The sequence below is a fragment of the Alexandromys fortis genome, unplaced genomic scaffold, assembly GCF_014885135.2.
Source record: "Alexandromys fortis isolate MF-2015 unplaced genomic scaffold, M_Fortis_MF-2015_v1.1 scaffold_59, whole genome shotgun sequence".
Classification (NCBI taxonomy): domain Eukaryota; kingdom Metazoa; phylum Chordata; class Mammalia; order Rodentia; family Cricetidae; genus Alexandromys; species Alexandromys fortis.
The window spans coordinates 2,281,692-2,297,637 of record NW_026067943.1 but is presented as its reverse complement, the minus strand read 5'-3'; the positions used below and the strand labels follow the sequence as shown (position 1 = coordinate 2,297,637).

General features: G+C 39.8%; 1 protein-coding gene across 3 annotated transcripts in view; it reads left to right on the top strand.

Annotated features, from left to right (window-relative positions):
- The window catches only part of Rad18 (RAD18 E3 ubiquitin protein ligase), an 89,319-nt gene extending 73,952 nt beyond the window's left edge, over positions 1–15,367 (top strand). For 2 of the 3 annotated variants that reach the window (XM_050148476.1, XM_050148478.1), the window contains 2 exons: positions 5,373–5,435; positions 14,488–15,367. In XM_050148476.1, coding sequence (XP_050004433.1) covers positions 5,373–5,435; positions 14,488–14,587 — 163 coding nt within the window. In that variant the 3' untranslated portion in view covers positions 14,588–15,367. The remainder of the gene's footprint in view (positions 1–5,372; positions 5,436–14,487) is intronic. The other variant, XM_050148477.1, reaches the window with a different exon arrangement.
- The last annotated feature ends 579 nt before the right edge of the window (positions 15,368–15,946 follow it).

The following is a 15,946-nucleotide window of genomic DNA, read 5'->3' as shown; positions in this document are numbered from 1 at the left end:
GATCAAACCCTGGGCTTTTTGTGTTCTAAGAAAACATTCTACCAGTTTAGCTATATCTCTAGCCCTCAGTGTGTGTCTTTTGATGTTTGTATTTTAAACCATGTAAATATTTTTAAGCAAAAAGTATAGATACCTTCATTCTTTGAAATAAAATTTTAAAGTCATTGTATCTTAGGTGTTATATGTTGACTAATGAAGGCTGGTGGTGTTGGCACTGAGGTAAGACAGATGTATTGATGAGGTTTTATAATTTATGGATTTTGTAAATATTGGCATTGAATTTTTAAAAACGCTTTTTACACTTGGAAGGTTTGGTATTGCATTCAGCTTTTAGCTGTTACTAGTGTGACATAAAATCTTATGAGTTTAATACTGCCATAATTTCTTTGTTACTAATATGCTTTGTTTGATGTTTTGCTATAGCAGTTTTGAGGGTACAATATGTATAACTTTAGAGTACTTCTGGAAGCTAAATGGTTCAGTTATTCACCTAGTGAATTTTGTTGTTTGAAAATTTCTAGAAAATAAAAATAAAAATGTGGAATAATTTTCTAGTATTATTTGTGCTTTAAAAAGTTATCACTGGGTGATAAGTAAGCTAGACTCTCTTTTAGTTTGGAGGAAATCTTTGTACAAGATGCAGTCACATCAAGTCTGTGACTTTCCTTTGCTTCCATGAAATCCATGTACCTGACAGTTGTCTTTGTTCCATTGTAGGAGTTATCTCAGCCGTTGACTGTGCATGTAGAAAGTGGTTGAGTTTCTTTCACTCGTTGATTAAATGAAATTTGATTTTGCTTTGCTAGCCTTCCTAGGTTACTTGGTCATGTATTGGGACTACTTTGTAAACTAAATATGAGATTTATTTCTGATTGGATAAATACATGCTTACTTGTCATCAAAGGCCTGTCATCTTAGTTTTCTACATCTCCTGGAGCTCATGCTTTCTTTATCCATGAAGCTTGTAGTTGGTTGTCTGGTAAAAACCTTACTGATAGGAATATAGGGGAGGCATTGTTAACACTTGCAGATGAATAGTGTTTAAGTTTCTGCTTCCACTGGCTGAAGCAGCATGGTTGACGGAAAGAAGATGATCCTGGCATTTCTGTTTGTTTGTTTGTTTTTTCCTGCTTTAATCTTTCTGAGCCTGTGTCCATTTTGCAAATGGTAAGAGACCTAGAACAGGTCTGAATTAAAGTTAGTGTGTATAAGGTAATTAATTATCAAAGTGGTTGGTAAGAGTAGTTACTCAGAAAAATGGCAACCTTTGTCATCATTGAGTGATTTTTGTAAAAATCTATGAATGTTGACTATTTGATTATGTTACTGTTAGCCTGCTACTAGAGTATTTAGCGTATAAGCTATTGACTCACCCTACAGAGCGGATCACTAGAAATCATGCTTTGTGGAAGGATTCATGCTAGCAGGCAGCGTGTACTGAAGGATCATTGTCTGACAGGTTTTATACCCTTTTAATCAACACTGGTGATTTGTGCTAAAGGAGGTTGGTTTTTATTTTAATATTGCATGTCCTCAACCACATTCAAATTATTGCCACAGTGAAGACACTTGGAAGCAGGTAAGTATTAGATTTTAGGAAATTCCACTTGTAAGTAATCTTTAATCCACAGGATTTTTATAGCAAACGTTTGTATTTTTCCTACTGTGCAGTACCTTGAGTACCTGCCAAGCCGGACAAATAACAGGCTCTGATGATTTTGCACCTGGTGTCATAGAAACAGTGGGAATCAAAGATTAAAGTGGTGCATATAGTGATCAGGTTTCCTGGGGCAAATTGAAGCAGTGCTGTGACAGTTATTTAGAAAATCCAGATTCAAACCTGTTTTATGAAAGTGGCGGCAATATTGATTGAACATTTACTATGTGCCAACCTCTGTGCTTAACATTTAGTGTACTGTATTGATTCATCTTAAATATATCCCTGGAAAATACATGACCTGACTAGAGATACGGGCTTGGAGGTTTAGAAAGGTTCTAGAACTCACCTAAAGTTCAACATTAAATGGCAGGAACAGGAGTCCATTTTTGCAATGCTGCCATTGAAATCTGGCATGCCCTCTACCCCCTAGCTTCACAGGAGAATTTGACATCTTGTCAGTTAGGCAGTAAAATCTTTACTGTTAGATGAAATTGTATGCTAGGAAAGGAATATGCAAATAGCCTTTTCTTTAGAAGTAATGTTCAGAGAGCAAGAATGAAATTCTCAGCTATCCAAGGTGCATGTGCATTAGCTCATCTTTCTTAAGAGTGAGCTGAAAATAAGGTTTAAGTGATGGAAAGTTAAGCCTACTAGAATCTTCCAGAACTCAGGTTGGGAATTCAGAATATAAAAGATTCATATAATTGTCAGTGGGACTTTCTCACATGTAATTTATATAATAATGTCCACAATAGCTGGATAGTGGTCACATCAGAGGACACAATCTCAATATTCTTCCATAGTAATGCTGTAGCTTTCATGTGCCAGACCTCCTGCTTATCCAGCTTCTTAAATTATAGTCTTCCAAATGTTACAAACCTAGCTAGTAGAGATGCTGAAGTTTATGCACAAGTTTCTTGCTCTAGATGTAAAAGTTATGTTTGTGTGGGATTGCCTGACCCTGGGTATATCAGAGTGAGTAATTTAATTTTTCCTAAGACTTTTTTTAGATGTCTTAACAGCATTAGAATTTTTTTGATCTTCAAGCCGTATAAAAATGACTAAAATTTCAAAAATGTTAAATGCTTCTGTTTAAAGAAATCTTTGAGTTATAATTTTAGTAACATTAACTTTTGTGTGATAGCTTTCCTTTGTAAAATCCTAATTATGAGACTGAATGCTTAGTTTCTAACATCTGGCTTTTGAGAAGGACACAGTGAATGCATTACTTTAGACAGGTTTGAACAGTTCTGTCTGGTATTGCCATGTGTTCCTGTCAACTCTTACATTCAGTGTTGACAAAAATTGAAGTAGCAGATGTACCATAGATCCTGCAACTTCATAGCTATGAACGCGGCACTTCCTTGGTTTTGGATCAGTTAGGTTTTGATTTTGTGATCATTCTCGTGAGGGTCTAAGATGTAGTGGAAAGAAATGAAGACTGAGGACATCGGGGAATTGCCAGCATGGTTGGGCATCAGTACCGAAGACAAGAGAAAGCAGATTAGTGTGCTTTGTGAGTCTGCGATCTGTTTCCACTGAGGTATTTTTGAGAAGCCTCTCAAGTGTGTGCCTTGTGCACTGCACATGTTCCCTTTAACAAACTGTGACTGTGCTGCTTGATTTGGAAGCACCTAGGAAAACTGATCACAGACTACCAGCTTCTGGACAAGACTGAAACTGGAACTTGTTTTGTAGACCAGGCTGGCCTCTAACTCAGAGAGATCCACCTGCCTCTGACTTGACATTGCTGGGATTAAAGGTGCGTGCCACCATGCCTGGCTGTTATCTTTTTTTTTTTTTTTTTAAGTCATTTAAAGTGTTTTTGGTGGTGGGTGAGGGTATTGGACAAGTGGCAGACTTTATTCTTTCTTCTGACCATGTGACACTGGCCAGAAATATCGTCAAGTGTCTCCAGAAATACTGTTAGATTGTTGTCAGGGAGCATTAAAGAGTAAATAACTGCAGGTTTCTTCTGCAATTAGAACAGTTACTGCAAAATAAGGAGGAGCCAGAGTTGAGATTTCAGGACCAGAAAGGTTTAAAACTGCTTCTTTGGGAATGGCAGTGGCAGTGGCCATGAGCCCTCCCCAGTGAGAGACTGTGTGGGTCTGCCTCCCAGAGAGTAATAAAGTTAGTGAAATCAGCTAACTGACCTGCAGGGCTTTCTTCTTCTAATAAAAGCTCCATTTCAGTAGCTATTTAATAGGAAAGGTTTGTTACAAACCAGTGTTGGGTGAAATTGACTGATGAAGTGTTACTGTTCCAGCTTTTGAGAAGGGCCATTTCTCAGTGGGAAACAGCAGTGCATACGTGGGTACTGTGGCAGGCTGGGTCATGGTTCCCAATACAGGGACCTAAAGGAATAATTGCAGTGCATACATAGATGAGTGAATTGACTGTGGACATAGACAAGATAGTGTCCTACCATTTTAAAAAATCATATGTGTGTACTGCTCTGCAAATAAACACAACTAAAGTATTATTGAATTCACATCCATATTATTATTATGGATATTTTTCAAGCCACAAATACCAGAAGTTATTATTACCAGTGAGTTCCTTGTTCTCAGAATCTCAGGGGATGTACTAGAAGTACGGGGTTACACTTGTAGTGTGACTGGACAACCTCTCCACCTAGATCCTGCATGAGGCTCCTTGGGAATCTAGAGGACTTGGGGAAATACACTGAGTGGAACATGTGGTCCAAAGCTCTGTTTGATGATTTCTGTGGCCTCTTTTGCCTAGGCATCATGGGCAAATACTGCTTCAGTGTGGTTTGTCAGAAATGGTTGAAAGTACTTCATTGACACTTTAAATCTCCATAATTTAAAGCTTTTGTTATTTATTAGTGTATCATTAGAGATATTATTCACACTTAGTATTTTCAACCCAGCTGTTTCTCACCTTAGCTTTCTCCTCTTTCTGCTAGGTGACATTTGTTTTTGAGTGCCATATGGTTCCCATGACATTCCATGTAGAATGTGTAGAGAAGTGTGTTTGATACTGTTGGACACACAGCCTTTCTAAAATAATTTTTGTTGATTATAAGAACAAGATGCTAAAACCTTCAGTTTTTTCTTTTAGAGGAATAATTTTTGCTCTCTATGACCTTGTTTTCCATGCACCACTAGAGAGTGTAGCATTTTAAGCTAGATCACATTTTTATAACACATTTCCATTGTTAGCACTGCTCAGATGCATTATGCTTTACTTTATGTTGGTTACCAAGAGACTAAAAGCCACTTAGCTACTGCATGTGGATCTCATCACCAGAATTTAACTTTTAAAACACAATCTCTTTCTCTTTTTCTTTTTGATAGAGCTGGGAACTAAAAAAATTATAATTTGATCTTTGATTGACATAAAAGATTAAGAAGCATGTCATTGATCTGTCTAGACTCAGGTTTATGTCAAGAGTTTATTTACACTTTCTTCATTGTTTTTATCACTGCTAACTCATTAAAGTTTTTATAGCTTTTTTGAAATTTAGTTGACATATAATTGTAAATATTTACGGAACCCAATTTGATGAAGTTCCACATAGGTATGTGACCACAAAACCATCTTACAGTGTGGACAGTGAATATGCCTATTCTTCTGTATCCCTTTGTGCCTCTTTGTCCTCCCCCACTGACCCTAGCTCCCCAGTGCTCATGTTTGGGTCAGGACAGACCTCATAGTGTAGCATTGCTGATACATGTCCTTTTAGTTCCAGTTCGGACATCATAAGAGACCTTCTGGAAGAAGAAGAAGCTTGGGAAGCATCTCACAGGTGAGTTCTCATACTCGGCAATGTGTGAGCTTGGGCCTGAGAAATGAGCATTCTGTGTAGCTGCTTCTATGCAAGACATTTGTGCTTTCTGACAGATGGAAGAGACTAATAATCCAGGTGTAAAGCAAAGACCTCTGCTGTGTTTCTTGTCTGTGTAGTTTCACTGTGGAACTGGAGTCCTGGTGCAATAACTAGTTACATGTAGATCTCATTTCTATGTCCATGATATTTTTTTTGACAGTGTGATAATTTGCTAAGCACAAATTGACTAACAAAGAAATATCCTTCTTCGTGTCTAAGGTGAATTTCTCCTTCAGCATCATTCCTGCCCCATTGTCTGGAGCTACCTTCTTCTGTCCTTCTTTATCTCACACAGGCAGCCTTTCCCCTTTTAGTTAGGTCTTTATTGTTTTGTCTTTGATGTACAGGGGCAGCCTCTCTAGCCACAGGTGATCTTCCTTCTCTCTTTCTTAGTAGTGATGTCATCTTGCAATTTGTTTCTTTATCTTCCATTTCCAGCCTTCTTTGACAGCCTCCATACTGCTAAATCCAGAGGCCATTCAGAATTCACTTTCCTCGCCTCATTAGCAATGTTTTATACAAAGCAGAAAGATCAGAAGTTCCAGGTCAGCTTTGTATCAAGTTTGAGGCCAGCCTGGGCTACATGAGATCTTGTGTTTAAAATGATGATGATGATGATAATAATGATGTTTTAAGATAAGTAGAACAACTTCAAAGTGGATTAAAATGCTACAATAGAAGGTATTTGGATAACACCAAAGAAGACAGAGAAATGACCAAAAAAAAAAAAAAAGGGACATACAAATTCTGCTTTATGAATGATTATAGGATTGGGTTATACAACCCAATCAGAATATAGACTCCTGCTGGATGGATTGATTTAAAAAAAAAAAAAATGTACTGTGCCCCTGTGCTTTGTCTACAAAAAACAAATTTTTGATTCCAAGACACCAATATATTGAAATCAAAAGAACAGAAAAAAGATATGCCATAGATGTCCTGAACGAGGCTAACATAATGCTAATGTTGACAAGATAGACTTGAAGGTAAAAAGCGTAACAGAGCCAAAGACATTTCTGATGCTCAAAAAGGTCAAACTATCAAGACGACAAAATGATTGAGACCATATATACATGTAACAAGAGTCCCAGAGTACATGAAGCTAAAGATGGAATGGAAAACTACCATAGGCGACAAGGAGTAAAATTTCATCTCATCCCCCCACCCCCAAACAAATCCAAAAACCATTGCCCTGAACACAGACTCATTTTCATCACAGCCCTTTGTGGATAGAGGGCCATGCAGGTTACAGTGGACCTGCAGAATTGTATGCTGATGGTACGTCACTCACCAGTGGCCTCCTGCCTTCCTCAGAACTTGGGAATTCTCTGGCTCTGTGAGTTCCTCATGTTCTCCAGGCACTTGCCCATCTCTGCTCTTTTAAAGTGCTATGTCAGGAACAGTGTTCAGACACACTAAGACGCAGACCTTCCTGGCTCTCATTCTCATCTTTTCTGTATTTATTTGTCTTTTCATTTTCTTGGTACTGTTTCTCTAAGTATAGCTTTTAATTTTTGATGAAATGTGTTATGTCTGTTTTAATTATTTTCATCCAACCTAGGAAACCTTTTTGTAATCCAAAGTCATCATTTTTTTTCCTATGGCTTAGAAGTATTAGGTTTTACATTAAGGTTTGGAACTTATTGTCATAAGGTATGATGATGACTGGTTCAGTGGTTCTTTTTTGCATAAGGCTTTTCCATTGCTGTAGCATTAGGTATTAAAGAGATGGCCCATGTCTATTTCATAGGTATATATATATTTGTTTCTGGAATTACTCTTATGTTTATTGATCATGTAGAAGTCTTTTTAACACTTCATAATTTCTATTTGATAGTGCTTTAAATCAGGTAATTTGAAACTTTTTAAAATAAATGTAATGGCTAGGGTTTATTTTGTTGTTGTTGTTGTATTACTTTTGATAAATGTGTAAGGTAACAGGAAGGGATAGTTGTATGGCTGCTGTGGCCTGGGGTAAAGCTGTGATGACTCTTGGGCCAGAGGCTGGCTGTGCTCCTCTGTGGGCCATTTCCATTTGACATGCAGGTTCTGCCAAGCTCTTCTGGTTTGTGAATCTCTGATAACCTACTGCAAGATGGGACTATCCTAGTAGAGAGTGGCCAAGTCTTTAGCATCCATGGGGGACAATTGCATCATGTAGTAGGTGGCTTGAATGATAGAAAAGCATTTTCCCACAGCTCTAGAGGCTGGAAGTCCAGGATCAGGGTGTCAGTAGAATTGATCATTGAATACTGCTGTCCCCAGAAAGGTATCTTCTCTTTTTTGGCCTTTTTGTGGTTAATGATTTTTAAAATGGTATTGATGTTATGCTGTTCAAAAACTGAGGATTCTAGGACCAGTAAAATGACTCAGTGGGAGAAAATGCTTGCAGCTGAGCTTAATGACCTGAGTTTGATCCCCCAAGCTTATATGGTAAAAACAGAGAACCTGCTCCTGTGAATCATCCTGTGTACAATTCTGTCTCATTCTCTCTTTCTCTCTCTCCCTCCCTTTCCAAACAGCATGCCTGGATTGGCTATATTGATATAACTCTGTGTGCGTGTTTGGCCAGGGTTAAACTTTATTTTTTTTTTTTTTTTTTTGGGAGGGCACTGTTGTAACTCTAGGCCAAGATTGACAAACCATGGCCCATGAGCCAAATCTGGTCCTTTGTCTGATTTTGTTAATAAAGTTTTATTAGAACATAGCCATACGTTATTTTACCTGGTGAGTGAAGGCCGCTTGTTTGTTTCCTGGCCATCCAGATTCCTGAAATAATCACACAGAAATGTGTATTAATTGCAATACTGTTTGACCAGTAGCTTAAACATATATGTGGCTAACTCATATTTTAAATTAACCCATTTCTATTAATCTGTGTATTGCCACATGACTGGCTTACGGGCAAGGTTCCGGTGGGCTCCATCGGAGGCGGCTGTCTCCTGTAGGTGGCTACATGGCTTCTCTCTGACTCTGCCTACTCTCTATACATATCTCTTTCATCATAGCTATATTCTGTTAAGCCATTGGCTGAAAGAAGCTTCTTTATTAACTAATAGCAATAAAACATGTTCACAGCATACATCACCTCCCACAGTTCTTATTGGGTTTTGTTGTTGTTGTTTCATGTTACAAAAAAGTCAAGTAGTTGCAGCAAAGTTGTCAAAGTCCAAAATAATTTGGACCATTGTAGAAAATTCGCTAACACTTTTTCTAAATCAGAAAAATCTAAACCGTTTGGTTGAGTACATTACTGGCTGAGAAGCCCTACCTTGACCCACCCTGGCAAAAAAAAGGGGAGTATAAAGAGTCTTTCTAAGTTTTATAGGAATGTCCTTATCCCTCCTGCATCTGACCTTTCTGGGTAAGAAGACTGGATGAATGTGGGAGATCATTTAAACAGGTGACATTCTAACTAATGGGAAAGGACACGCTGGTTTGTAGAGGAGGAGTACTAGAACATTGCTGTCTAAACATAGGAACTTGTAGACTAGGGAAGTTGTAGACAGAAAGACACAGATGGACTCTGATGTTCAGAGCAATCTGTGAAAGGCTCTTCACTGAAAAAATGCCCTTGTGATGTTCTCCTGATGGTTGCGAGTGCTTTAGATTTTCCTGCCTGCTCTCCTGTCAGGTGACTTGGAACATAATTTGATCTTCGTTCATCAGAGCCTTCTGAACTGTTCAGCAGAGCCTGCCCTTTCTCACACAGAGACATGTTATTACGTCCAGATGTCCTTGGTTTCTCCATTCTCACGTTGTTTCTCAGTTGTCCCATCCTGCTGACGGCACGTACATATGAGACGGGTTATATTGGCTGGCTCTTCAAAAACCAGGAGTGGATTCAGTTATTTGAGTTGACTGAGAAGCTATCCTGATGTTTACTACCTGACCAGACAGTCTTAGAGGAAGTGTAGTCAACTTGCGGACGCCACTGATGCTGATGCCATTTCTCGGAAACCAGCAGTCATGAGGACTACTTCCTTTTTGGGAGCACTATTGTGGGGTGTGTCCTAGACTATGCTGCTTGTATGGGAACCAGGTATTAATTTTCCTTTCTTTCAGAAACATGACTAACACACTGGTGATGAATGATAATGATCAATTTTTAAGAATTCAAAGAAACACCACTGGTAGATTATGAGGCCCTCAGACAACCATGGAGAGCTCTCGAGACTGAAGCTGCCTTTTTTACTCAGGGAGGGCTTTCTAGAGGAATGTGAATGGTGGTGTCTGCATACCTTGCTATTCCTACAGTAAAACCATCCACTTGTTTTCTTTGACTTTAGCTGAAGTGACTGATGCTATGTTGCCTCTGGTGAATGGTATTTACAAGTGTCGTGAGTCACTGCCAAGATTCCATGTGGCTTTCTGAGGTAGCCACTGAAGGTTTATAGAATTGTTCTTCTTGCTGAATCTGGGATTCTGGCCTCATACTTGGGTTTACTATTGCAAATTCACCTCATTGTACTGCTAGTAATTTTAACTATATGAGACAAATAGAATGAACTAATGCCAATTCTTGTCAGTTGGGCACAGTGGCTGATGAAGTGGTATATGCCTCAGTTCTCTAGAAGTCACTCTGGTGTAGAAACAGGGTCGGTATTGATGGGAGACATGTGTTTAGGAGTCTTGCTTTTCTGTTTGTTCTGAAAAGTCAGGCAGTGACTGTTCTTGGTGAACATGCTTTGTCTTTGTATTGAGGGTGCTTGTATGGTAAGTAGCATTGGAAGACTGCCTGTCAAGAAACAGGAGACAAAATATTGAGCATTAAAAAGAATTTTCCGACATGAGCTGCTTGCCCATACTGGTGTCATCTGGCCTCTCTGTGTCACCCTGTGGGAACCAGGTCTTAAGCAGCTCAGATGCCTGTCTTCTGACTCTGTCCATGCTGTAAAACACAAACTGCACTTTTTGCAGAAGCCTAATGCACTCTCTGGTTTTTGTGAAGTTGCCAGGCTAACTTAGTAGTTTGCCCTTAGTTGTCTTAGGCCCTTCCCAGTTTTTGACATGTTTAGGTTGCTTTTTATAAACCTATAGCATATGATTTTTTTTTTTCACTTTTTGTTGATATAATAGTAGTCTGTCTTTAGTTTGGGTAGTTCGGCCAGTTACATTTATGTAATTATTGGCATATACTTTTTATAGTGTCTTCCAGGTTTGTCTTCAATGTGCTTTGTGGTCAAGCATGATCTTGAACTCACTTCCTGCTTCTGCTTCCTACATGCTAGGATTACAGGCCTGCCTCATGTGATTGGTCGATGCCGTGCTGGAATGTATCCGGTCAAGCACCCTACCACCTATGTTGTTGGAGGCTGCTTGTTTGTTCCTGGCCACCCAGAACCAAAATAACCACACAGAAACTAGATTATTTGCAATACTGTTTGGCCAATAGCTTAAGCGTATTTTTAGCTAGCTCTTACATCCTAAACTAGCCATCTCCATTAATATGTGTATCGCCACATGGCTGTGGCTTTCCAGGTAAAGTTTCCTTCTCAGTGGGACAACATGGCTTCTCACTGACTCTACCTTATTTCTCTCTATATATATACACCTGATCTTCACCCCCTCCCATCCAGTAATGGTTATGCATGACTATTTTAGCCATTTTCTGTTTGCCTAATGCCTTTTCCTTTCCTTCTGTCTGAACCCATTTTGAATCAATAGGCAATAGCATGTGTTATGTCCAGGGCTAGCTTACTAGTTTTACCTTTGTTTTTTAAATAGTGGTTGTCCTGGGGTTTGTGACATGTATATTTATTACAGTGAGCCTTCACATATGTCCCTTGGTATATGAAAACCTAACAACAACAGTGTTTTCAATTCCTTCTTCCTATCATGGTCCTGTATATTTACTCCTATGCAAGTTAAATAGGTCCAGATTTACAGCTGGCGATCATGTTTCTTATGATGTTTCTTAAATGTATTAGCCATCAGCCCTCTTAGCTTTTGTCTGAGATGTCTTTTCTTAGCTTTCACCTCTGAAAGATGTTTTGCTTGGGGTGGATTCTGGGTTGACAGTTTTCCTTCTGGCATTTTAAAGTTATCGCTGCATGACCGTGAGGCCTATCTGGTTTCTTGTGAGAAGCCTGCTGCAAATCTTACTCATCACCTCTACAGAATGTTCCCTTTTCTCTGCCTGCCTCCAAAGAGTTGCAGTACTTTGAATATTTATGTACGTGTTTTCTGTTTGTTAGTTGTTAATGGGGGCAGGCTGACCACTTTCCGTCTTTGTTTAATATCTTTCACTGTTTTTAGAAAACTCACAGCTGTGTAATTCATTTCCACAGCTGTTTCTCCTACAGGAATTCTAGTCATATGTGTATGTGTGCCCATGCATGCACGCACGAGTTTCCACACACTTTTTTCTTTGTATTTCAATTTGAATTTTTTTTAAAAAGATTCTTATTTATATGTGTATGTGTGTGTGTGAGCATGAGCAAGTGAAGAGAGCATTGCATCCCCAGAGCTGGAGTTAAAGGAGGTTAAGAGCTACTGCTCTCGCTCTGGAGCAAGCTCTTTCAACCGCTGAGCCATCTCTCCAGCCCCCGCTGACACATCTGAGGCACTTATTAGTTCTGTTCCTTACACTTAATAGTCCTTTGAAAAAATACTTCCTCTCTGATACCTTAGAGGTTTCCCAGTGTTTCCATTTGATTTGTTTATATCATGTCTATGTCTGCTGAAATTCTCTTGATGTTTCCTACCTTTTTTTTTAATTAGAGACCTTCATGTATTGGTTTTAATTATTTTGAAATTCCATGGTCTGGTGGTTCCAGTATGTGGGCTGCCTCTGCATCAGCTGCTTAGTGCATGGCAGTGGAGTCTCTTTCTTGCTTCTTTTGTGTCTTCCATTTTAGCCTAAGACTGAATATACTGTGAAAGATGCCAGGGACTGAGGTGAATAGTGTTTGTGCCTAGAAAAGAGCTTACTTCTGTATGACCATTATTTAGGGAGTTGAGCTAGTAGATTCCGGAGTTGGCCTAGTTGATTTCTCCTGGTTGTTCTGGCTGTATTGGCCAAAGCATCTGTGACATCTTCAGCTCCTATTTTTCCGTAAGAGACTCAGATGTTTGTCTGAGTCCCAGGGACCAGTGTGTTCCTGCTCTTTACAGAAGAGATGCATGTCCGGAGGCAGCCGTGCTTTCTGCCTGTCTCAGTGACTATCTCTATAGGCTCTCCTCTTTCTGACAGTGGAGGAATGAGGCTTGCAAGTGACTCATGTGTTTGTCCCACACTGCTACCTTGTACTTAAGAATTCATGCTATTCTGGCCTACATTGTTTGCTTCAGGTCAGCCAGAGCTACACAATAAGACTCTGTCTCAACAAAACAAACAAAGAATTCATGGTGAAAATTTGTATTTAGAATGTTCGAGTGTTGTATGAGGCCACTTGTTCATTCCCAGCTGCCTGGGCCACGAATTAATCACTCAGAAACAGTATTAATTAAATCACTGTTTGGCCAATCACTTACGCGTATTGTTAGCTAGCTCTTATATCTTTGGTTAACCCATTTCTATTATTTTATATTTTACCACAAGGCTTGTGGCCTACCAGCAAGGTTCCAGCTGGTCACTCGCGTCTTTCCCCTCTGGCGGTTCCATGGCATCTCCCTGACTCTGCCTTCTTTCTCCCAGCATTCAGTTTAGTTTTTTCCACCTAGCTCTGTTCTCCTATAACTGTGCTATAGGCCCAAAGCAGTTTCTTTATTAATGGTAATCACAGCATACAGAGGGGAATCCCACATCATGCAAGACCTTGGGTTTGATTCACCAACATCAAGAAAAAAAAAGGAAGAATTCCTGAGATTAGTTGATTACACAGCAGCTCTCTTTCTCTTTCGTTACCTGATGCTCTGCCCAAAGTCAGGGAATTTGTGTGAGGGACTTGTTTTATCTTGGGGTTTTGTTTGGGGTGTATGTGAGAGAGAGAGAGAGAGAGAGAGAGAGAGAGAGAGAGAGAGAGAGAGAGAGGGAGACAGCAATAGATAAGACTCCTTACTGGTCAGGAGCTCACTAGGTAAGTTAGGCCAGCTGACAGTGAGCCTCAGCCCACGGATCTAGCCACATATCTACATCCCCAGTACTGGGGTTACAAACACAGTCCACTCCATGTGCTTGGCTTTTTAATGATGGTCTGTCTTAGTTAGGGTTTCTGTTGCTGTGAAGAGATGCCATGGCCATGGCTACTCTTAAAAGAACACATTTAATTGGGACTTGACAGTTTAGTCTGTTATGGCTGGAAGCGTGGCAGCACGCAGGCAGACTTGGTGCTGGGGAAGCAGCTGAGAGTTCTACATCTGGATCTGATGGCAATGGGAAAAGGACAACATTGAGCCTAGCTTGGGCTTTTGAAACCTCCAACATCCCTTCCCCTCCAGTGACATACTTCCCTCCAACAAGGCCACACCTACTCCAACAAGGTGACACTCTCTAATCATTCTCAAGTAGTGCCACTACCCGATGCTTGGCATTCAAATATATGAGCCTTTGGGGGCCATTCTTTTTCAAATCACCACAGGGTTCAAAAGATAGAACTGAAAACAAGATTTTAGTGACTAAGCCATCTTCCCAGCTCTGTTTGTTTTTGAGTCCTAGTCTGGATATAGTATTTGTGCCTACTTCCAGGATGGCCTGAAACTCACAATGTAGACCAGGCCTTCTCAAAACCAGATTTTCCTTCTTCTGCCTCCCAAGTGCTGGGACTACAGGTTTATCACTATACATAGCTTTTTAAAGCTACTGGGTTTTGACTCAAGGGAAGGACTCTTTCTTTGGTCTTTGCAAATTCATTGTTCTTGTAAAGTGGGAATGATAATTACAGTGACAATACAAACTATAACTATGTCTCTAGAGGAGGGGCAGTTGTAGGTGTTAGTGCAGTCATGCATGTGAGAGGACTTAGTACCCAGGGTTCCCATAGAACAGTGACCACGCTTTCTAATATGTCATTTCTTTTCTTGTTTTCAGAAATGATCAGAACAGAGAAATAAACCCACAACAGAATCACCGCACTAGAGCCACCGAAAGTGCCGAGACAGAGCCAAGAAACAAGCGGAATAGGAATTAGTATGGGCTTTCGCCAGCTTTTCCATACAGTGACCAGAATATAGTTTTATTGCCTTGTTTAGCAATGCCCAGTGACGATGTTTAATTCTAATTGTAATAGTTAATTTATTATTTCATTCTTCTTTGCCTTTCTAGAAAAGAAAACAGAAAAGTTGTAAAATGATCCTTGACCTTCTTGGTCATTTGCTTCCTTCTTTTAAAACATTTCTCCCCTAAAAACACAATCACTAGCTTTGCTCGGCAGACACATTCCTCAACAGGGGTGTTTGCTCGGTTTGACTCTATTTCAGGATGTTTCTAAGTCATTTTCACTTTTTGCTATTGGCGAACGAGCTCCAGCAAAAACTTCTTTTCTTCCTCATGACAGTAATAAGCTAGTAAGAATAACATGCTTTATCATAATCTCTTTGTCTGAGTGCCTGTTGCCAGGGCGCCAGCAGGTAGTGGTCAGTACCTAAGTTGTCTTTAGACACACCTGTGTTTTCATAGCGTAGGATTATATTGTAAAGTCACAAAGTTTTATAATTTTTAAAAAGGCAGGTAAGTTGGTAATGTAATTTAAGGTAACAGTCATAGGAACTCTGAAGCATGTGTGTGTTCTTCTGAAGTGACACTTCACTTAAAAAGTAGTACTGCTAGCCCCTGGGGTCAGGGAGATCTCTAACACTTTTACTCCCAGCTGTTAAACAAAAAAAAAAAAAATGGGTTTTACCAATGAATACAAAATTTGTAATTTCCTTGAAATAGTATGTTGTATTTGAATAAAGGCTATAAATCTTTATATTGCATTTGTCATAAAATTTGTTATTGTGTTCAAAATGCCTTCAGTTCCCAGTTTTCCCTGCCTTTGTTTGGCATTTCAAAGCCAGCCTGCCCTCCTTGACCCCTCAGCCACTGTGTGGCCCAGACACACAAGCTTTCACACGCATCGCACATATGACTGGTTTACAACAGTGACCTTATTGCTGGGAAACCATTTATGGCTTCTCCTTTCCAGAGAATGTCTCTGACGCTAGCTTTTTGCTGTGCTTTGGGGCTTCTGACAATGTGTATCGGGGGGAGGGGACTGAGAGCTTCCTCATTATGGCAAGAGTTGAATGTTTTCCCACTGGCTCTACCCCTGATATTCCTTATGAGTTCCCTGAGTTTGGGAAACAGACAGCAGTACCCTCACTGAATCTGTCGGTGGGTCTGCTCTAGGATAAGTGATCTGAGTTACCAGGATTAGGTATAGCGAAAGCCATGTTTCACTTACAGTGACATAATCTGCTATATTAAGTTGGAAACAATTGTATTTGCAGCAAAAGCAGTTTGCAGAGGAGAGATACAACACAAGTCGGGGAACCAGGCACATGGATCC